This window comes from Carassius gibelio, chromosome B11, assembly GCF_023724105.1.
Source record: "Carassius gibelio isolate Cgi1373 ecotype wild population from Czech Republic chromosome B11, carGib1.2-hapl.c, whole genome shotgun sequence".
NCBI classification, from domain to species: Eukaryota; Metazoa; Chordata; class Actinopteri; order Cypriniformes; family Cyprinidae; genus Carassius; species Carassius gibelio.
Genome location: NC_068406.1, coordinates 4,555,969 through 4,580,007, shown reverse-complemented (window position 1 = coordinate 4,580,007; position 24,039 = coordinate 4,555,969). Strand labels below are relative to the sequence as shown.

Sequence of the window (24,039 nt, the reverse complement as noted above, 5' to 3'; positions counted from 1 at the left end):
TCACCTGTTTGCATGTTTGCTATGGCTGAAACCAGTGCAGGGTCGATCTCACATGGCAAACCAGCTGCCGAAGCCATTTCATACACACTGAGTGAAACCTACATGAAAAAAATAAAAAATAAAAGAAAATCATCCAAAAAGAGAAAAGTCTTGAGATTAGGTATTTCTTGTGATGATGAAAAAAGCAACATGTAAATGTTAAATAAAAGGACTTATTTTGTCACACATATTTGACAAATCATATTTATTTCTGAAGCGCTTTATACAATTCTCATAGTTTCAAAGCATCTTCACAATAAACAGGAAACACCAATATTAATGTTGTAAAATTAATCAGTCAAACACTTAACTGCTCTGTGGAAGACAATAGTGTCTTCATTCAGCTCATTTTAGTTCAGTGTTGATTCCATTAAGATGAATAACAATGTTAATGTTGCAAAGATCAAAGTTTTGCGTTGACTCTTTCTCTCTTCCCTACAGACAGAAACAAGCTAAATGGAGAAATGTTATTCCAGTAGCAGTGACTTGATTTACCTTGATGTCAACATCAGAGTAGATAAAGTCCTTCAGACATCTGATGGGTCTCATTAGATATGGGCAGTGTCTGTCCATGATCTACAGATGGAAACAATCAGTAGACTTACATCCTGTGCTCACTCATAAACCAGGCAGTACATTATAACATGCCTTAATAATGATTTATATACTATAAGAAGCTACACATGCAATGATAAATGCAAATATATATATATATATATATATATATATATATATATATATATATATATATATATATATATATATATATATATATAAACATTTATTAAAAGTATTAGATTGCATACAGTATTATTGTAATATATAAAAAGTAGAAAACACTTGATCGAATGTGTTCCAATTCAACCTTAAAACCTTAATTATGAGACATAAATAAAGACATTCACCTCTTTAAGAGCATCTTGGATCATGGAGCGAAATGACAGAATCACACCAACAATAGTCATTCTCTTCAAAACGTTCTCACTGCCTGATAAAAAAATTAAAATATGATACACAACTGTATAAAAAATAAAAGTAGACTCTTTCCAGATTCAATTGATGTATTGCTCTTATCAAAAGTGAAAGTGTAATTTTAGTTCTTTATGGGGTTATCAGGAGAAGATTCTTCAAAACAAGTGTACTCCAGAGGGTTAATTAGAGTACAAGGTCACAGAGGAATAAGAGAAGATGAGAATTATGAATGAGTAAAACATCATCAAACAAACATTCATTTTCATGAAAAAAAGAAAAGATTTAATTTGTTGAAATATTATAATTCACTGCCATTTGATTGTGTTTATTCAATAAAATGTTTATATTGAGCTATTTTAAATAAAATTTGTATTTCACTTTAATTTTGCAGGGTATTGGTTAAAGCAATCATCTTATATTTGTATTTCTGGCACATTTTTGCCATTTCTGGTTATTGCATTATATTTTAAAGGGAGCTTTAAAGGTGCAGTATGTAAATTTTAATGGCATCTAGTGGTGAGGTTGTTAATAAGCTACATAAGCTGTGGTGGCCAACACAGGACTGAGATGTCATCGTCTGAGAAAAGCAATGCTGTTTCTTTGTAGTAGCAATTATTTTTCTTCTTGTTCTCGCGGGCAAAGAATTTACTTTTTTTCAAAAGGTTTTAATTTAAATTTCAACTGTTTACCGGATGTTCTTGCTCAATAAACAGAAACAAAATAAACACCGATCATAATACTGTGTAGCTCCATCTTTCCTTCTGACAAAAGGAGCTCTAAAAAAGGTGCCTACAGACAGTCCAATAATAAAACGGAGCAAACCATCACAGAATGAACATGAGGGGGGTTATTCAAATAAACATATAAATCAAAACACAGGAAAATTATACCTACTTATGCACTTCTAACTTTAATGTTAAATATAATTATTCAAATTATGGCTAATTGTATGGGAATGTAAACTATACATTTACCAAATGTCACAACTTGAACTTCCATTCAAACTTAAGTCAAACAGCTTCCTGTAGAAGACATATTTTGGAGATGGGTCAATTAAATGTGCTGCTCTTCATATGAACACAAACACTGCAAACATATCACAGGAGATTTATAACGAGTGGTTCCCTTCATTACTGCAACGCACGACATTACATTACTAAATCACTGCAATGGAGCAGCTCTAATGCTATTAAATAACAGATGATGAACCATGAAGCAAAAAAAAAACTTAAAATATATTTTAATGGGCATAATTAAGTGTGAAAATAAATAAAGGATATACAGTCAAACCAAAAATTATTCAGAGACCAGATATAATTTTTATATTTTTTTTTTACTAGTGGGTGCAAGACACTATAGTTTTTCATTCTAAAATTTAGAATAAGTTTACTTTTCTTGTCTATCCTATTCTAAAAAAAAACAACAACAAAGAAAAAAACCTAGCTAGAGGTTCTATACTAGACTAACTGAGACTTGTCATGGCACTTGTATATGTTGTTGTTCTCTCGTTGGTCTGATTGCTTCTATTGTTCTCTTTTGTAAGTTGCTTTGGATAAAAACATCCACTAAATGATTAAATGGAAATGGAAATGGAAATGCATTCATCATCGCTAGCCCCAGTATATCCACAAGTTTCCTGACCTAGTGAAAGAAGACCATTTGAAACTGCTAAGTCATGGTCATCAGACTTTGGACTTCGGTTATCTTCATGTTTGACAATATGTAGGACACCTAGATGTTTATATCTGGTATATGGTATTTCTATATCCAATAAGGAATAAGACATAGATTTTCATTCCGTTACTGTCCTCTGCTCTGATTTGTGGCCATTTTAGAGCTTTCTCGAGGTAAGCTGTAGCTATCTTCAGCTCATTGCCATAATGCTGCTGAAGGAGAAGTTTGGCTTCTTTATATCCCTTAGAAGGACTCATATGTTCACAGCTGCGAACAAGAAGTTGGGCTTCATCATTTGTGAACTGTTCGTAGTATAACCTGTCTTGTGGATTATTAGTCTTGTTCTCAATCACATGTCCTTATGAAAGAAATATAGGCAAGAGGATCTCCAGAGAATTTGAATACATCTCTTTGAGGTAACTGGGATAAGCTCTGCTGCTTTACCAACAATTCAGTTATCTCATTGTGGAGTCACTTGGCACAGATATCTGCCATCATCCGTTGACTGTTGAGTGTTACCATGATATGTGGTTTGTTAAAATGGTCTCTGGATAGAGCAGCAATCTTGGCATGGTTGACATAGGCTCAGACTTTCTACACTGGCTGAACTTGACATTCCTTTTGGCTTTTGAATAAATCACCAGCTTGTGACTGTGACCTGTAATAATCATTCATGCCATATTGACCTTCTTCGCACTCTTTTAACACTTTGAATTCAGCGTTTGATGCAGTAATTTCTGCATCCAGTTCAAGCTGTTCTCGTTCAGCCCTCCAGCCTCTAATTCTTGCCTCTTTCTTAAAGCAGATACCTGGACTAAAAGTGCCGCATGCTTAGCCACTGCCTGGACAAGAGCAGAACTGTTTGAAGATGCCACAGAACTGCTTGTCACAGATCCACTTTCCCTTCTATCATGAGGAGCCGTCACTTCTGACACACTATCACTTGGGTTAACACCATCATTGTCCTCATCATGCTCATCAGACTCATTTCCTTTATGTGTGGTTGAAATCCTTTTTTTCCCACATCAAACGTAAACTGCTGAAAATGTACAATCTTGGGTTAAAACCAGTTAATCTGATCTAATTGCTCATCTTCATCAGACAGCATGAGTGACATTTCAACATTCAACTCTTCAAACTGGCAAAAGACATTCAGTTCCTTTTCAACAGTTTTCACATCTTCTCTGTCTTGCGTTTATCTGTTAATTTGACTGACTGGCAAAATCACTCTGGACCCCTCACATCCAGCACACTCCCTCTTTGAACTGTTGCCATCTGGTCGACGCTACAGAGCACTGAGCACTAGAACGACCAGACACAAGAACAGTTTCTTCCCTCAGGCAATCCATCTAATGAACACTTGATAATATCTGTGGAACACACTACACTATTTATATTTATATACACATACACTTATTTATCTAACACATATACTTAGTGTACACTTAAATTTTGCACATAATATACCTGTACATACATAACTGCTTTTTGTAATATATCTGCCGTACATTCTCAATTTGTATATTGTCATTCCTTACCAGCTTATTTGTATTTTTTATTCTTTTATTATGTGTTTTTTGTTTTGGCGCTGTCATTCTGTTGCACTGTGAAGCTTTTGTCACAAAAAAAAAAATTCCTTGTATCTGTAAAAATGCCTGCCAATAAAGTTTATTCTTATTCTGATTATAGGTCAAAAAAGAAACCATATCTAAACAAGATCCAGAAGCGCAGGCATTTTCTCGGGGCCAAGGCTCATTTAAAATGAACTGCGGCAAAGTGGAAAACTCTTCTCTGGTCGGACGAATCAAAATTTGAGTTCTTTTCGGAAAATTGGGATGCCATGTCATCGGGACTAAAGAGGACAAGGACAACCCAAGTTGTTATCAGCGCTCAGTTCAGAAGCCTGCATCTCTGATGGTATGGGGTTGAATGAGTGCATGTGGCAGCTTACACATATTAAACATGCACACACTACAAGATTTGAACATCGTGGCACATCACACACTGCAAGATATTATAAAGATTATCATGCCGGAGGGAGCGCCTCACGTGATCTCACGCAGCAGATCGTCACTGATTTTTTTTTTTTTAAGGGTGCTAGCTTTGTGCATTCACCTGGTGCATTCATACTTCAACTCCAGCACTTCTCTTTCTCCTTATAGTTTTGATGCGTTTTTGCCATATTATACAGGCAGTTGTGTTACTACAAAATGTCAAGAAACAGTTATATCTTCCATCTCAACTATCCAACGAAGCCACACATCAGCTGTTTTGCAGTTTTGCGCATTGGCTGTGATAGCCATCATCATCCCGTGTCATCATCATCAACATGTTTGATAATAATCGGGGCTGCCCCGATTTGTGTGCGAGCAGATCGCTTGGTGCGAGATTCGATCGGTGAATGCATCACATTAACAGATAATCCACGCTGAACATCGGGACAGATCGAGGTGCTCGACAAGATTTTTGCTCCGATTCTCAGGATGGGGAAATCTGGGCTAAATAGGGCTAAAAATCCTGTAGTGTGAGCCAAGCTTAAGGCAGTTGAGCAACTAGAAGCCTGTATTAGACAAGAATGGGACAACATTCCTATTCCTAAACTTGAGACACTTGTCTCCTCAGTCCCCAGATGTTTGCAGGCTGTTATAAAAAGAAGAGTGAATGCCACACAGTGATAAACATGGCGTTTTTTTTATGTCTGTTGATGGCATGAAATTTTAAATCAACTCCCCCCCCCCTTAAAATGATACAATTCCTCAGTTTAAACATATGATATGTCATCTATGTTGTATTCTGAATAAAATATTGAAATTTGACACTTCCACTTCATTGCATTCTGTTTTTATTTACAATTTGTACAGTGTCCCAACTTTTTTGGAATCGGGTTTGTAAATTACACTGCATTTCTGTCAACAGATTCTGAAAAATATTACACACTGCACCTTTAATACGGAGGAAATTTGTGTGTGTGAGAGAATAGTGCTGTAGATAGTGGAAAAGGAGCAGCAAATTCTAATGCTGATTGTCGGGAGTGTTTAAAGCAATTTTGCTTTCTTTTCAGCTCTCAATGGAGGTGGTCACATTTCTTTCCTCTCCTCCCCTGCTTTGCCTGCTTCGACTGTCTCTTGTCTCGTCTACTTTGAGAGACTCTCTCTGCACTGCTTTCCTAAACTAAAAACATGGATTTGATAAATTGGTCTCTCAATGCAATTGACACCATCTTCTGGACGAGGAGCTTGGGTTCGGGGGAACCTGACTGCCATGTCCGAACGTTTGCAGCTGGCTACACGATGGACGCGTGGGAGAAATAGCGAGTCGTGTGTCTGCCGCCTCTTTCTGTGGAGGACATTGAAGACATCTACCTATTAGGATCCATGATAACAGGTCTTCTGCTGATTGGATTAGGCTTTGCCCTGGGTTATTGGAAAATTCAGAAGACGGGAACAGCTGTCCAAAGCCTCACAAGGCTGCCCGTCATGACTGAGCATAGTATGAGTGTTGTTTTTTTTCTCCTCACTTTCCCAATGTTATGCTGTATTTCTTCCTCAATTCCCTGTCTTCCTATTCTGTATACCCCATTGTATGTATGTTGTGTATGTATGGACAGGTTGGTGGCTAATTTCTCTGGTACTTGTGACTAGTGACAATAAAGGGCTTCTACTACTACTAGCAACATTAAATTAAAAAAATAATAATTTACAGATAGTGACAACTGGTCTTGGAAAGAGAGTTCCCCTCCTGATTATGCTCAAGAAACTGAAGCTGCTCTTGCTAAACAGTCTAGATCAGGGAGCGTTCCATTGTTCTTTTCTGTCCTTACCACTACTGATAAATATACATAATGCTTCTTATATTTACGCAGATTTTTTCACTGGCACTTGCAAAGCGCTTATAAAGTAAGCATGTCTGGTGGCTGGTCCATAATCAATTTGTATACAGAGGTATGCTAAGCAGTGGCCATAATAAATGCTAATTTAATCAGGGAAATATAATATTTTACGCTACATTGAACGTTGTTCTAAAGTGAAGTTTATTCATCTAATTCTGTTCATTCTCTTTAACTTTTATTTAATTGACAAAAGTACAAAGAAACGATTTCCAAAGTTTTCACTGACCAACATAAATGTATTTTGTAAATTTGAACAAATTTAGATTTTGAAACTTGGGACAGAGGCACGTTTAACATTAACCTTCCTTTTGATTACAATGTTTCATTGAATTAAGAATACTAATAGCTAAAGTTTTAGAAGCAAAATTTTGTCCAGTCTCTCTCGAAACAAGGCTGCACATGCTCATCAGTCTTTGATTGTCATTGTCTGATTCTTTTTTTCATGACTGCTCATACATTTTCAATTGGAGTCAGATCTGGACTGCAGGCTGGCCAGTCTAACACATTCACTCTGAGTCTACGAAACCACACTGTTGTAGCACATGCGGAATGATACCTGTCTTGATCTAAGAACCATGGACTTCCCATGAAAGACATCATCTTGACGGCAATGTACATCTGTATAATCCCAATATATGGCTCCATGTCAACATTACCTTGCTAAATATGCAAGTCACCCATGCTGTTAGCACCAGTGCAACCCCATTCCATGACAGATGTTTGCTTTTGCTTCTGTTGCTAATGAAAATCTGGATAGTTGCTTTGGTCTTTGGGACTAAGAACTCGAAATCCATTTTCCAAGGAAACAAGTTGAAATCTGGACACCTTTCCATTGTCTTTTTGACTATCTGAGATGAGCTCTGGCCCAGATAACCTGCAGCATCACTGCATAGAATTGATGTAAAGCTTTCTCCTTGAGTAACAGATATTCAAGTCTCATTTCCTAATGCAGCAGCAGACTGTGATAAATGACAGTGGATTTCTGAATTACTCCTGAGCCCGTGTGGCGATATTTCACACTGCAGTATGATGGTTTCTTATGTAATGACATCTGAGGGCTCAAAGGTCAAACACATTCAACTGAGGTTTCCTGCCTTGCCCTACATGTAATGTGATTTCTTTAGATTCCCTGAGTCTTTTCACAATATGTATGGTATGTAGCATGGTACTTGGTGTAAGACCTAAATTCTTTGGGATTTTGCATTGTGAAATGCGATTTTTTGATTTGTATGACGTGCTCTCATGAAATTTGGCACAAAGTGACGAGTCATGATCAAGCCTTGTTTGCAAAGACTGAGATGCTCCTTTTATACCCAAACATGATCAATAAAACCTTGTCCTATTACCAGTTCACCTGCTTAATGTGAACTGTTTCAAAACTGCTTAATGTGAATATTTTCTATAACCGTTTTACTTTGATTTTGCCTCTGTCCCAACTTTTTTGGAGTGTGTTGCAGCCATCAAAATAAAAATGTGTTCATATTTACAAAATACATGTAAGTTGGTCAGTATAAACTTTGGAAATGTTTTCTTTGTACTTTTGTCAATGAAAGAGAATGAACAAAATCACAGATTCTTGTTTTTATTGCATTTTACAAAATGTCCCAACTTCTCTGGAATTGGGGTTGTAGGATATAAGTTTCTAAGTCTTGACAGATGAGATTTAAGATTGAGTAACAAATTTTGTAAGTTTAGGTTTAATAATTGTACCTGTCAGTTTCTTTTGAAGGTCTATCATTGTTTCAGGATTCTCATAGTTATCTCTCATTTGCACCAGGACATCCATGTTTTCATTTACGAGTTTCTGACAATGATAACATGATTTATTTAAATCATTTATATACTTTAATTATCTATTTAATTAGCCATGTTTGTAAATTATGTCAAAAGAAACATTTTGTCTTCATTTTGAAAGGCCTCATACCTTCATTTCTCCAACTTGGGATACGATGTGCCACATGAGGTTCTCATTTAAAAACTTCAGTCCAAAAGGGCCAATCAGTTCAGCTAACGATCGCAAACCTACACAGAAATGTCACCAAAAAATCACAAGGATTTTGCCATGTATCTATTTAATATAATAATACAATTTTAAGTAAATACAAAAGGAGGAAGTGAGGACTAATATTATATGAAACAAATGCTTTAGATTACATGTATCAAAAATAAATTGAATCGGTATACATATCCAGTAGGCCATTAAAAATGTGAAATAAAATATTCAATAGCTATAATGTAGCTGAAATATTATCTTAATTTTCAGCTTACCACAAATGTCAGAGTATTCCTCAGCATGAAAGCTCTGCTCATTCTCAGTATTCTGGTTTACAAAACACTGTTTGGTGGGACAGTGGACTATGAGAGCATTGCTGGCCTGACGCAAGAGACCCTCCAGAAACCTGACAACAGAAACCATTTGAACCAGGAACACATTTAAATACATTAACCACATTTAAATTAGAGACCACACATCTGATATTTAGAACGACAGCACAAATGTATATCAGTGACACTCTCATAAAGGCAGTTCCGGAATGAATCAGTGTTTCAGTTATTCAGGACTCCATTATTGATATGTAACCAATCTAAAAATGCAGACAGCACCAGCAGCTGTATTCATCATCAGCATTCTGACTGACCGGAAAAATGCTTTGCCTGCCAATATTTCACAAGTTATAATGTGTACCTGTTTCTGTTGAATGAACCAGCAAAAAAAAAAAAAAAAAATTGCCAAACTCATTTGTGATTTAATCCTTTTTATCAGTCTGAGTGAATTAGCCATACAGCTTGTCAAACCAGTCTGAATTGATTCATATTTGTTCAGATCAATCTCATTCTGATTCATCTGATGCAGTTTCTCAGTCAGTAAAACAGACAGCAAAAAGATATTTAAGAACAGAGTGAACAAACAGCACTGGATCAAGGGGCCACACATCAAGAAACAACTGAAAAAGAAAATTCAGCGGAGACATGAAGCAGCCATTCAAACTGAAAGTGTTTTTTTGTCTGCCCGCATTATTTTCACTTGTTGTCATCGTATGTGAACCATAGACTGTAAAAAAAAAAGATGAATGACTCGTCTCTACTTCCTTCCACTTTAGAAAAGTGTCCCAGGTATAGGGGCTGGCCGATGATATCATTTGGAGTCCAGGTCTTCTTCAAATCTATTTGAAGTGCAATTTGACTTTTAGTTTGGCTTATGTCCAATTTGGGATGGAGAGCGCAGAGTTTTTTAACTATACTGCAGCCAGCCACCAGGGGAAAAATTTTGGTGTCACTTTTCAGGACTTCTCAGGGTGCTTTCACATCTCTAGTTCGGTTCATTTGGTCCGAACCAAGGGCAAAAAATTATACATTGTAGCATTTTTCAGCTTTTTTGGTTCCTTTTCACACCACACTGATTGCCTCGGTCCGAAACAGTTGAAACAACCCAAAATGCAGTCACATGACAGCATCCACATCACTCATTGGCCATGACGTATTTCCTAAACTACTTTTCGATTGGTCAGAATTTACACGTGGGAAAATTCACCGTAAGAGGGAAAGCCAGCAAACAACACGGAGACAACACTATGGAGAGACGACAGCGCGGGCTGGTTTTGTCCCTGGCCATAATCTAGTACATTGTTTATATACACCACAATATGCAAACAATACATTTCTATAATGAAGCGCGAATGCGGCTTGAAAACAACGTTCTAATGCACTGCAAACGGCGAGCGGGAATTGCTCGTAACTTCAAGCAGAAGCGTGCATTAATTCTTCTTAACTCTGACATGCTCATGGTCATCAGACCAAATTTCTATGAGGCTCCGCACCTCCTCACTACTCCAAGTTTGTCCACGAGCTGCCATGCTAAAGTGCAAACTGTCAACAAACACTTCCTCATCCCATAATGCACAGCGCAGCTGACTACGGCAGCTGGTTCAGTCCAAAAATGATCAGTACTTTTTGCAGTTGGGTCTGTTCGAGGTCGGATCACCTTCTCACCACAAACGGACCGCTCCAGAGTTCGTTTGAAAGCGTACTGAGACCACCTCTTCAAGCAGACATTGTAGACATTACTATGCATCACAGTAGTGTTTCTTAAGTCTGCGGTCTTCCCATGGAATTGGGCTTCTTTTTTACTGTTGTCACAGACTGTTTTTCATGTTCGCGCGGGTGAAGGGCTAAAATCTTTCTAAAGTGCCATTGCCTTCTTCAATCCATCTCTGGATGAAGGTCAGGAGCAGAGACTGGTGGCAGCAAGTAGTGTAAAAAGAGTACAGGAAAAACCTTTGAGTGTCATTGAGTCAATTCATGCATTTGTTGAACAACACATGGCATCTATGTACACTGGGCACATGCACACTTTGGTCAGAGTGGAACCAGTTTGGTTTGATTTCATGAAAGTTGGTCACTGATCCACAGCCTATTGGTAGTGAGGGAAAGTCTCAGCTTAGAAGGAATGGCCCTGTAAGCTATTACATTTTCATGAGGACTTACCAATTTGTATAGAGTGCTGTGATGGTCTGTGCTCCATATGAGTCCAGCGGTTGCGTCTGCTGCAACAAGACGCTCTTTACCAGTCGTGTGACATCAATGTTGATGTAGCAGCTGAGGCTGTGCAGACTTGTAATATATGCTTGAATCCCAGCCAGCAGGTCAGTGGGTCGGGCAATTTCATGAGTGCTCTGGTTATAATTGGCCATCTGCACAATAACCCTGTAAACCTCTATTCATTAGGTCACAGTAATGCTGAACGAACAAAACAATGAATGATTAATGATTTGTCAGACTTGTGTTTTTAGCGAATGCTTTTCGATTTACATTTTACAGTTGTGAAGGCTGACTCTCTCTCAAACAAACTTTATAGGAATATTCTGTGTTCAAAACAAGCTCAATTGACAGTTGATCTTGAGGCATAATGCTTATTAGCACAGAAAAGCTAAAGTCTAGATTAGAGTGAGGCACGGACAATGGAAGGGAATGGGGCCAATCTGTAAAAGTTCAAATAGACAGCTTCAGGTGTGAACAATATCTGTGTTAACATTATTTTAGTGTGAAAACATTTTCTGTGCATGATAATATAACACCTTACAATATAAACTTCTTCATTCTGCTTTTACTTCCACTTTAAGTGCTTCATTGTAATCACAAAAAAAGCGGGGAACTTGGGGTATGCCTTTAAAACACAATGTGTACCTGAGAGGATTTTTAACAAACTCATCTTGTCAACAGTGCAGTTTCATTATAAATACTTAATAATGAGCCATACTTGTTGAGTCTGATCTCCAGCTGTGAGAGCAGGAATTCAGCAGGTACAATGATGTGTTTGAACACGGTGAAATTAGCACAGATACTGTAGGAAGCGCACAGGTCTGTTAGTGCCTGGTGCATCTTATCCAAACTACAAGAGAAGAAAGCCAGTGAGTGTTCATATCTACAGTACAGCTAACTGTTATTATAATGATACTGCAAGATGATACATACTTTGTGACGATGACTCTGTCCTTCCTGATGCTTTCTGTCCCTGGTTTCTCTTTAGGCACATCTCCTTTCTTTGGTAACGACTTATTCAGTTTTTTATTGCGTGCGGTACTGATGGTCTCAGCACTGTGTTTGGGCAATAACTAAAACACAGCACAACACAGCTGAAAAGCACTGCATGCTTATAACTGATGTTACAGTATTCTACAATGGTTTTTGATTGTTGTCTTTTAAAAAACATTTTCTCTTCGTTTTCTTCTGCAGAATGCCTATCCAGTCTATAATATTCGTAAAGAGATATTGATATGTGATATTATATCTTAAGCCTATATCCAGACCCCTTTAATTATGACTTTAATTATGTTTTATGTTGGTAGATCCCTGTGTCTTTAAGTCACACTGAATCATGACTATGTTTTAAGCAACCTCGCAATGTACCTTCTCATGTAGGTTACACTGTTCAGCACATATCCCCAGCACAACCGTACACGTCTGACGGGAAATCTCCTCTAGAAAGGTCACACACAGCTTCAAGCTTTGATTCTCGATATCTTCATTCTAATCCATGCACATGCATGCATTTAACAAGAAACACATGACAGAATAGCATTTAGTAGTAGTGCAAACATTGTTACATATTTTTCTTTGAAAATGATCTGCAGTAAAAAAAGAAATATTGAATCCCTACAATTTTGGCCATTACGGCTTAATGTAGCATATATCATCTGCTGTAGATGATAATGATGATAGATGATAATAACAAAAATACTCTTGATTGAAACAAATGGGCTGTGAGATACAAGATAGCAATTTGTAATGCTTTTAACACAAAGTCCATAATAAAAGATAATTGATGGGTACCTGGACAGTCTGAGGGGAATAATAAATATATCCTTAAATAGTGGTCACAATAACAAGGAAATGGACCCAGTACTGGCATCATGAATGATATGCTGTCAAATTATGTGAGGATCAGTACTGATATATTATACTGCTTGTTATCTATCAATTAGGTTCATTTACATTGTGACAGTCCCTCAGATGCAACTGACTTTGTTTATAAAGGTGTGACTCAGTTGGCTCTTATGGCCCAGACCATGAGAACATCTAAAGAGTGTCTTGCATGATCAAGCTGGTCAAGCTTACTTATATACATATAAGAGTAGTCTAATACATTGGCGAGTCATGTTAACAGTACTGACCTCTTCTGGGCAAAGAGGATGGAGACACTGACTGAAGTGTGAACAGATGACCGGGAAAGCCGTGATGTGGCGCTGCATGGACACATCCTCACTGCTCTGAGAGAACAGCTTCTCAAACACACGTTCGTGGAAACTGAAACATTACAGGCATGTCAACTCAAAATAATGTCTGTATCTCTGAGCTGTATGCATTTTTTAAGACCTACAGATGATACAAAATTTCAATGCGATAATATAAAAAATATCACTTGCTTGACTTGGTCATGGTAACTTTAACCATATGATTTTTTTAACAGTGTACAGTACTGTATGTATTTGTGGTTGAATGAGTCCTTAAAGAAAAGCATTCTTCTGTGGATCACACTCTGTATTCTCAATATGATCTTCTGTGTGAAAAATCATTCATTAAAATCTTCTCCTCTGATTAGTATTTGAAACCTACAGTATGGCTCTGAAATGGTATTAACATCAATGGAAACATGCAAGAACCAACACAGTTTGGGGTCATTGATGTCAAATGGTATCAATGTAGTTTGAACTCTATTTCAAAGAATCTGCAGAGGGGAAGATTATCTGTGAATAACAAAACAGATGTCACACAAGCCTATCACATGATTTTAGAAGATTGGGGCCAGATCTACTAACAGCTTGTGCCAGCGCAAACCATCTTTTGAAGCATACATTGAAAACACCAACGAGCCTCCAACATCACTACCGGCAAGACTATAGATAAATAGGCACAGGGAGAACACGTCATTCACTTCTTCGTCTGAAGCTTGCGTCCGAAGCATGGCAGGGAGCTAGATGACACAGTGTCTCGTTCCCTACTCAGGGAACCATGGTTATATTCGTAACCTGAGATGTTCCCTTTCAAGGGAACTTTGAACTGCACCATCTAGTGGTCACTATGGGGAACAGTATACCCATGCAGGCCAGAATCATGGCGAACACTAAATACCAACTCTACCATTTTCATAGGAGTTTCCCCTGGGACGTTAGATGGCTGTCCAATGACATTACCCCTTATGTCCAAAGGCCTAGGCTACATCAATAACATTACTTGTTAGGGCCTCGGCCCGGGGTAGAGTTGAATGCTTGGAATCAAGAAAGATTCCTTTAAAGGGATACGGCAAAGAACCAAGCATTTTATACTAAGTCTTGCCTGTGTCACAGGGGCTACCGCTTGCTCTTGCATAAGCTTGCTGAAGGAGCTGTCTCAACAGATCCCTAGTAGCAACACCCTGTTTAGACAGGTATCCGAGGATACATAGGTGGAGTGGCGCCCAAGATGAACTGGGCTTTTATCGACTCAAAAAAGGGCAGGAATCCACCGCGCGAAGCCCTCACCATGTAGGATTTTATAAAGAATGCAGAGCACTTGCGTGCAAACTAACCACAGTGTGGATTTCAGAAAGTGCACAAAGACTTCACATGCACACTTATCATAACACGGATTTTAATACTGTTCTAAGGAGGGGCTCTTGTGGCACTCTGATAGAGCAGCTCATAGATGGAACGGTGCATCCCAAAACAATATGTTTGAGAGTCATCAACTCGATCTGTGGAAATAATGCTGGAGTGATCTGGGGAAAAACCGGAGAACTCAATTTCACTTGAGAGGAGAACTCCGAATTCAGAAAGAGAGTAGCACACTCATTCATTCACCAAAATGAATTCCAGGCAATGTGGGTCGTTCTGGCAAAATAAAGACTTGACTTGACATAGGTGACCATTTTTGGTTAAGGGGAGCGCTGCTAAACTACCACAAGAACAGCCCAAATAGCCCCTCATGTTGAGGGAAGCGATGCTTGAAGTGTATAAATAAAGACACAATGGCTAAGTGGAGCCCAAGGAACCAAGGTCTAACCAGCTCAAGAAAGGGTGCGAAGCTGAGTGCTTAACCCTTACCATACAGGATTTCAGTCTTGCGTGAACACTTACCACCTACGTGGATTTTAGAAAGTGCGCAAAGTGTTCAGCGTACACACTCACCACCATATGGTTTTCAGAAAGTACAAAGAGCTTAGCATGTATACTTAAAGCTTCCTAAGCATTTCAGTGGTGCCGAACCGCATGGGACAATTTACAAACCTTTGGCAAGGAGAGCATCTCTTGAGGCACCATATACAAAAGATTTCAGCAACTGCCACCTCCACTTCCCGCTTGATGTGTCAGCAACAAGGGATATCCAAGCGACCAGGGAGCCCCTCAGGGTGACATGGCCGGTCATCCATGAAATTCCTTGCAGTGCCATGCCGGGCCTGATGATCAAGAAGGCTCCTGCAGAAACCTGTGATCTGGCCGCCTGATTCCAGAAACATGAAGCCATAATCAGGGCTATGATACCGACTGGACATAATGCAGACGAGTGTTTAGTAAACACTGTAATTAAGAACTGCAAAGAAACTCACAGAGTTTGGAACACACAAAACCACCAGCAATTTGATACATATATAAGTATATACAGAATGGATCATACTGACCCACCCTGGTTCCTGCGCTGTAGCCCTGCTCAAGGGGCGAATACCTTTAGTCCAGACCATCAGTATGGTGGTTAATATAAACAAAGAACCAACCAAAACATAGTAGGTCTAGCATGGGAGACTTGTTATGCAAGAATTTCCCACCTAAACTTGCTCAGGTGGAGAGCTGGTGGTTATAGGGGAATTAGGAAGGGGAAGATAAGGGCAGATGTAAAAACCCCTAAAGGGAATGTGTAGATACTTAAGTATCACTCTGATTCAGATGAGAATGCTGATGCCTTGTCTGGATCACATCCCTTAGGTCTTCCCTACCTCCCCATGACCCACGATTCCTTTTACCCCTACCCGCAGGTGGGAGAGGAGCGTGAGTTGCGACACTAGCCTTCTGTGCCCATCTATGATCCTCAGATCAAGACGGACCAGGACCCCTGTGTTGTTTGGGCTCAGATCTGGACCTTTGTGCAATGAAGGAACGGAAGGCCACTTAGCGCGCCTTCACCTCCCTGAAATTTTTGACTATCATCTCAACGGAGGTACCAAAAAGTTAGGAAGGTGAAACCTGAGCATCGAGAAGAAAGCCTTTCCTTTCTTCCCGATGTCTGCCAGGTTCACCCACAGATGTCTCTCCGTTACCACCATAGACCTTCCCATGACGAAGGCGGCCTGCTTTGTAGCAAGAGAGAGGGATCTGTGGTGCGGCACAGCCTCAGATACCTGATCAGGAGAAAGGCCCTCGCCTTTATCCAGGTCTTTTAGCAGATCAGCCTGATATACTTGAAGCACCGCCATCGTGCAGCCTGACCTGCTGCTGCATATGCCTTGCCATTTAAGCGAGATGTATCGTGAAGGGGCTTAGATGACAAGGAGGGAGATTAAGAGAGGATGTCTCCCCCACAGAAAGATAGCTCTTCTTACAGGGGGCATCCTCTAATAGCCACTTTCGCGCATAGCCTCTAATGTTAGCATAACTCTTATGCTGAAACCGATGGATGTGAGAAGAAAATGGCCTCTTCCATTCCTTTTCAATCTCTGCATGGAGATCAGGCAGAAATGGAAGGCTCACCTGAGCTGGAAAACTGGTCAGAAAGATAACACTCGTCGAGGCGTCCTCACGGCGTCACCTTGCTAGCGCTCTTCAATGTTAAGTCCAATGATCTATAACCTCCAACAGCTCTAGATACGCAGGGCAGGAGGATTAAGAAGGCTCAGCCTCAGCTTCTTTGCCATCCTCTGACATCTCCTGCTCTTCCTGGGTAGAACCCAGGAGAGCACTAACCTCAGTATCAGAAAGATACTGAGATATAATGTATCAGATATAGCATCATCTTCCCGAGGCTCTCTCATCCACCGCTGACGAGCTCGAAAGGAAAAGTCCCTCTCTAAACTCCTCACTCAGATCCACCTGTGATCCCCACAAGCTCATTCTCCTCCGTGCCCCAGCAGCGGCGGGTCCCAAACCACGGAAAGTAGATGGCTGAGATGAATGAGAATGAATTTTTTCACTGAAAAAAAACCCCTCAAAGACATTGCGTGCGTGTTCTTCACCCAAAAAAATTACACATAGATTGTGTGTGTCATCAAATGTCAAATAATGCTGACACTGATGCACACACTGTCTAAACCAGGGGTGCCCAACCCTGCTCCTAGTGATCGACTGTCCTGTAAAGTTTAGCTCCAATCCTAATCAAACACACCTGAAGCAACTAATTAAGGTCTTCAGGCTCACTTGAAAATTAAAGGCAGGTGTGTTTGATTAGGGTTGGAGCCAAACTTTGCAGGACAGTCGATCGCCAGGAACAGGGTTGGGCACCCCTGGTCTAAACCCTTTGCTAGTAGTCGCCATGATAGAGAGAGAAAGATCACAATTACAAGTTCTTTCAGATGCACGCTTCAAACAGAACAATCATTGAAGACAAAGGAGAGAATTACGTGTTCTCCCTATGCCTATTTTTCCATAGTCAATGCCGGTAGTGATATCAGGGGCTGTCGCTGGCCAACTTGTTGGTGTTTTTTCAATGTTTTTTCAAAGCTTCAGACACAGGTCACGACAAGGTGTTCCCCATAGCGACCCCTAGAGGCAAAGTTTGTTTGGAAGGAAGACACACTTTTGCAGTTTAAATCTATATTAAAGACCCACCTCTTTAACCTGGCTTACCCAGAACATACTAATATGCTTCTAATATCCAAATCCGGATTTTTAAGGATTTTTAGGCTCCATTAATTAGGTAAACTCGGAACACTTCCAATAACACCTGATGTACTTGCTACATCATTAGATGAATGGCATCTATGCTAATATTAGTCTGTTTCTCTCTTATTCCGAGGTCACCATAGCCACCAGATCCAGTCTGTATCCAGATCAGAGGGTCACTGCAGTCACCCAGATCCAGTACGTATCCAGACCAGATGGTGGATCAGCACCTAGAAAGGACCTCTACAGCCCTGAAAGACAGAGGAGACCAGGACAACTAGAGCCCCAGATACAGATCCACTGTAAAGACCTTGTCTCAGAGGACCACCAGGACAAGACCACAGGAAACAGATGATTCTTCTGCACAATCTGACTTTACTGCAGCCTGGAATAGAACTACTGGTTTCGTCTGGTCAGAGGAGAACTGCCCACCCCCCAACTGAGCCTGGTTTCTCCCAAGGTTTTTTCTCCATTCTGTCACAGATGGGTTTTGTTTCCTTGCCGCTGTCGCCTCTGGCTTAGGTGGGGACACTTCATTTACACCAATATCGTTGACTTTATTGCACAGATACTATTTAAACTGAACTGAGATGATGACATCACTGAATTCAATGATGAACTGACTTTAACTGTCATTTTGCATTATTGACACACACTGTTTCCCTAATTAATGTTGTTCAGTTGCTTTGACAATCTTTTTTTGTTTAAAGTGCTATATAAATAAAGGTGACTTGACTTGACTTGACTATTAAAATGCATTAGAATGATCACAAAATTTTAGATATGGGGGCCGAAATTTATGTTTATATAATTTCATGTAGTTAATCAGTATCACGTGAAAACTAAAAAAAAAAAAAAACAATTCCCACCAAAATGCAGCATGATTAAAAAGTGATATTGATTTTATACTTCAGTTCAATAAACAAGAATTTAATATTAAGACACTTTTAGACACAATATTGCCTGTTTATATTTCGCCAACAAATATAATTGCAAATTTTCTTAGAGTTGTTTGTTGCAAATGCAACAATGAATCAACTGTTTAAATGATTAGGTTAAACCACAATGTCTCACTAATTAGCAGTGACTTCCTGCCACATACTGGAAGTTTTAATTTCACATTTAAAAAATCTTTACATAATAATATTAATGCATTTGTAACTGCAGGTTAAATGCATTCATGTTGTGCATTAAACAGTGGGTAAATTCATCTAAATGCCAATTCTAATGCAGTTTCTGTGTTTTCTCTGCATTGCAAATATAAATTTTGTCAATACTAATTTAGTTGGCTTGGTAACAGCCCAATTGACTTATTATTCTAATTGACTGATTCAATTTAAGAATGTGACTGAAAAGATGATACACACGTTTAAAAAAAATGGGTTTATGAAGGTAAAAATGCCCATAAAAGGTAAAAATTTTAAACTTATTGAAAAAAAATATTCATTTATATCACTGCTGTGAACTGATAACCTCCCAGAATATGCAGACTATCAAAAACAGTCATAGTCCTTAAGATACCAGGACAATAACATACTCAGCAAAATATTATTATTATTATCGTTTTGATAAAATCCCAGAAAATAGTGAGATATATTAATTGTCAATATTGCACACACCCAATATATTTAGTATTTTGTTTATAAAAGATAAAAAATAAATATTATAGGTGCCCTTTTTTCTACTTGAGCCCCTGTACCTAAAAATGTCTGTGCATGTCCCTGCGGGAGTATTAAAATTAATCACACAATGCAATTTACTAATGATTGCGCTCGTCAAATTACTGTTATTTGCACCATTATTTAATGAACAAAACAGCATGTCATAATGCAGGTGTTAATTTGCGTTGTTCTTGGTAGATTTTGCTCTTCGTTATGGAAATGATCTGGCTGCGTCTGTTCTTTAATGCGTGCATTGTCACATGCTGAATTTCCTCTTCCCATCTAAGCTTTTATGGAATTGTGCTCTAATGCTAATTTGCAATGTTTTGTAAATCTGGCCCTTGAAATGTACTGTAGAGTGTGGGTCATATGGAATCTGTTATGATAATTAGATGTTTTTTTATTTTATTTTGGACACTGATTCAGATTCTCAGATGTGACTCACCAGAGGATAGAGAGGTCAGCCGTCTCACAGAGGAGTTCATTCACATTGTCCATCATCCTAGTGTGAAACTGGGCCATGTTCATGACCTTGGCAAGCTCAGGGTAGTCCTTGAGTGCCAGAGGAGCTTTACCAATACTGGTGTAAGCCTGAAGAATGCAAACACGTTGGGTCATCAGATTGGCATAACTTGTGATGGTTTATTTTGATTACATCTTAGAGATATTATGGATACTTTAGTCTAGTTGAGTGTGTACTACAGGTGCATCTCAAACCATTTGAATATCATAGAAAAGTGCTTTATTTTTGGTAATTTATCTGAAAAAAAAAATAAAACTAACTTTCTTATATTCTAGATTAATTGCCCACAAACTTTAAAATTTAAAGAGCTTTTTGTTATAATTTTGATTGTTATGACTTACAGCTTAGGAACATAAAAAAAACCTCAAACTTTTCTCAAAGATCGATCAAAAAAAGATTTACAAAACATAACTTTTCAAGATCTTCAAAGCAGGTTTAATTATGCACTCATTTCTTGGTTAGGGATCCTTTTTCATGAATTACTGCTTCAGTGCAGCGTGGCATAGAGGTGATCTCTCTGTGGCACTGCTGAGGTGTTATTGAAGCCCAGGTTGCTTTGATAGTGGCCTTCAACTCCTCTGTATTGTTTTTCAGATGTTACTTATCCTCATCTTCACAATATTCTGACAATTCTCTGTGAGGTTCAGGTCAGGTGAGTTGGCTGGCCATTCCAGCACAGTGATATTATGGTCAGCAAACCACTTGGAAGTGGTTTTGGCACTGTGTGCAGGGGATAAAGTCCTGCAGCAAAATTAAATCAGCATCTCCATAAAGCTTGTCAGAAGATGGAAGCATAAAGTGCTCCAAAATCCCCTGGTAGATGGCTGAATTGACTTTGGATTTGATAAAACACAATCAACCAACAGCTGACTTCAGAAACTTCACACTGGACTTCAAGCAGCTTTGATTCTGTGCCTCTCGAGTCTTCCTCCGGACTCCAGACTTTGATTTCCAGATGAAATGCTACATTTATTTTCATCTGAAAAGAGAACTGTGGACCACTGAGCAACAGTCCGGTTCTTTTCCTCCTTACCCCAGGTGAAATGCTCCTGACAGTTTTTCTGGTTCAAGTGTGGCTTGGTTCTAGGAATGTGTCAGCTGTAGCTCTTTTACTGAAGACGTCCGAGTGTGGTGATGCGCTGACTCTGTTTTCAGTCCACTTCTTGTCTCCAAAGTTCTTGAATCACCTTTTCCTGACAATCTTCCCAAGGCTGTGGTCATCCCTGTTGCTTGTGCACCTTTTCCTACCACACTTTTTCCTTCCTGTCAACTTTCTATGAATATATTTTGATACAGCACTCTGTGAACAGCCAGTCCTTTCAGCAATGACCTTCCGTGGCTTACTCTCCTTGAGGAGGGTGTTGATGATGGTCTTCTGGACAACTGTCATTTCGGTAGTCTTTACCATAATTGTGGTTGCATGTTCTAAACTAGACCAAGAGGTTCCCAGTATTTATACTCCGAATAAATCAAAGTAATCAAGCTCAAAATGGAATATTCTTTTTTTTTTTGAGATACTGAGTTTTTAATATTCCTAGACCGTAAATCATAACAGAATTAAAACAAAAAGCTCTTGAAATATTTCAGTTTGTGTGCAATCAATCTAGAATATAAGAAAGTTAGCTTTTTTTTTTTTAATTACAAAAAATAAAGACCTTTTCCGTGATATTCTAATTTACCTGTACTTGCATTTGTTAATTTGCCAGACATGTTATTCAAAATATGGCCGCATGTACAGATTATTTTGCTAATTTAATTTAATGGCTGATTATTTCTTTGAATAATCAGATGTAATCATCTTTATTTTACTGAAAAGGACAACAACACATTATTCCATCCTACCCAATGTTGTCCTACAAGAGTGCAAATTGAAGGCCACGAAAACAAACATAGTGGATGTATCTATGTAGTCTATGTTATACATTATGTGCAAAATGAAAATAAAGACTTAGTTTTAAAGAAAAAAAGACTTTAAATTGCTAAATAAATTGCTATAATAACAACAACAACAACAACAACAACAACAATAATAATAATAATAATAATAATATAAACACAGAACTAATCAATCAGGAACATTTTTCTTGCTGGGTTAAAAACTAACCAAAGGTCTTCCTACATCATTTACATTTTGCCTATTTTATTTTCTTATTTAGGCTTCAAATGAATTCAGTTTTGCTTAAGCCATACCTGCAGTCTTAACCAGTCCAGTCTGAATGATTTCAGGTCAAACTCCTCTCCTGCATCCACTGTATAAAAAGATCAGCAAAAAAGAAAACATTATTTATATCTATACATATATATCTGTATGTAACATTGAAAGAAATTGAAAGAAATAAGAAAAATAACTCACAGTGCTTGAGACTCATTCCAGACAGGGTTGAGACAAATGATGACATAAGAACTGATTCTTCCTCCGGACAGACGTACATACCCTGAAACCAGAAGATAGAAAATAAAGCAAAACTGCAAACCTTCCTATAGAAATGCAGAACATTTTTTGCCATGTGCTGGAGTACCTGAATGATGTCATTCAGCACTAGAGCATCATACTGTGACAAGTACTGAAGATGGTAGCGTTGTATAACATATCTGTGTTTAGCCAAGAGAGAGCGCAGCTTTTCCATGTAGTAGAGGAGCTCTGCCATCTGGCTGTACAAAAAAAAAAAAAAAAAAACACTTTTGCATATGAACATAGGAAAGGTTCATGTGATGGTGAATTTCACACAACAATCTGGGAAGTGAATATTAAAATAAAAGTCTTTCCAAGTTTACAAAGTCACCAGTGCTTCACGTTTATTTTTAGAAAAGAATACATAATACAACCATGTATGATTCTTCAGTTAAAGGCACTTTTGACTACTTTAAAACTTAAAAAGGCAGAAAAAAGAAAAAAGGTCTTGTTTTTGTCTGATCACAGCTTTCTTCAACTTGAACTGCTTTTATATGTGATACAGATTTTACTATTGGAAGTGAAAAAAAGTGAAGTGAAAGTGACGTGACATACAGGTGACCCAGACTCAGAACTCATGCTCTGCATTTAACCCATCCAAAGTGCACACACACACCGTGAACACACACACACCATGGACACACACCCAGAGCAGTGGGATGAAATTTATGCCACACAGGTATTGTGTGACAGTAATGAAATAAGAAAAATAAATTGATTGTGTTTTAGTTAAATAATGAATCTGAAATACTGATCCAGTACTGACACATAATAATATTTAATAACACTCGAATTATGATGTAAAGACCTTAAAATTTATGTCTGACATTCAGTCTGTTACTCCACTGTTCTTTTCTGATATTTCCATGATAAGTTTTTTTTGAAATATGTTTTGCATAAAATGTGTTGGCAAATTAAAGTAAACTGATTAGTGAACAGTGAATTAATAATAATGGAGAAGGTCACATATACGGTTGATGTGTTGAATGTGTAACGCTGCTTTAATACTGTAGCTCAGTGAAACTTACGAATCTGCGTAGTCCTCTGGGGTTTTGGTTTTGGGGATGTTCTCAGCATGACGCACAAGCCAGAGCACTTCATCACGGGAGAACGACAGCGCCATGAACACAAACAAAGCCTAAAGGGAGCACATACAGTATACTATTCAGTTCATGCCACAGAGATTTGGGTTCATGTGTGTCCTACCGCACTACATTATTGCTATTTATTCTCATTTAAAAATAGCAAATAATAATATTTAATTCTATTCAGAATCTACTACTAATAATAATAATAAAGTAAAAGACCAGTTGAAACCTTAGGTCCAAGCAATGCAGGTTCATCCTCGAAAACTTTGATTAGTTCCTTCAGGGCGTTTCTCAGGTAGTTGCGCTTCTCTCTCCGCGCTGCCCCGCTGAAACCCGTGAGACGGGTGAACATTAGTCTGAAGTCTGGAGTCTGTTAAAAGCTTGATGCTCACTTGG

At 38.5% G+C, this 24,039-nt stretch overlaps 1 protein-coding gene across 4 annotated transcripts in view; it reads right to left on the bottom strand.

The window, feature by feature from the left end:
• The window catches only part of nckap1l (NCK associated protein 1 like), a 71,595-nt gene that overhangs the window by 7,350 nt on the left and 40,206 nt on the right, over window positions 1-24,039 (bottom strand). For all 4 annotated transcript variants that reach the window (XM_052569320.1, XM_052569323.1, XM_052569319.1 and 1 more), the window contains 17 exons: window positions 23,873-23,969; window positions 23,584-23,693; window positions 22,623-22,755; window positions 22,457-22,538; window positions 22,294-22,352; window positions 20,026-20,171; window positions 13,246-13,378; window positions 12,482-12,601; window positions 12,047-12,186; window positions 11,832-11,963; window positions 11,060-11,278; window positions 8,843-8,973; window positions 8,499-8,596; window positions 8,285-8,378; window positions 945-1,027; window positions 535-615; window positions 5-98 (listed from right to left, as the gene is read on the bottom strand). In XM_052569320.1, coding sequence (XP_052425280.1) covers window positions 5-98; window positions 535-615; window positions 945-1,027; window positions 8,285-8,378; window positions 8,499-8,596; window positions 8,843-8,973; window positions 11,060-11,278; window positions 11,832-11,963; window positions 12,047-12,186; window positions 12,482-12,601; window positions 13,246-13,378; window positions 20,026-20,171; window positions 22,294-22,352; window positions 22,457-22,538; window positions 22,623-22,755; window positions 23,584-23,693; window positions 23,873-23,969 — 1,952 coding nt within the window. The remainder of the gene's footprint in view (window positions 1-4; window positions 99-534; window positions 616-944; window positions 1,028-8,284; window positions 8,379-8,498; window positions 8,597-8,842; window positions 8,974-11,059; window positions 11,279-11,831; window positions 11,964-12,046; window positions 12,187-12,481; window positions 12,602-13,245; window positions 13,379-20,025; window positions 20,172-22,293; window positions 22,353-22,456; window positions 22,539-22,622; window positions 22,756-23,583; window positions 23,694-23,872; window positions 23,970-24,039) is intronic.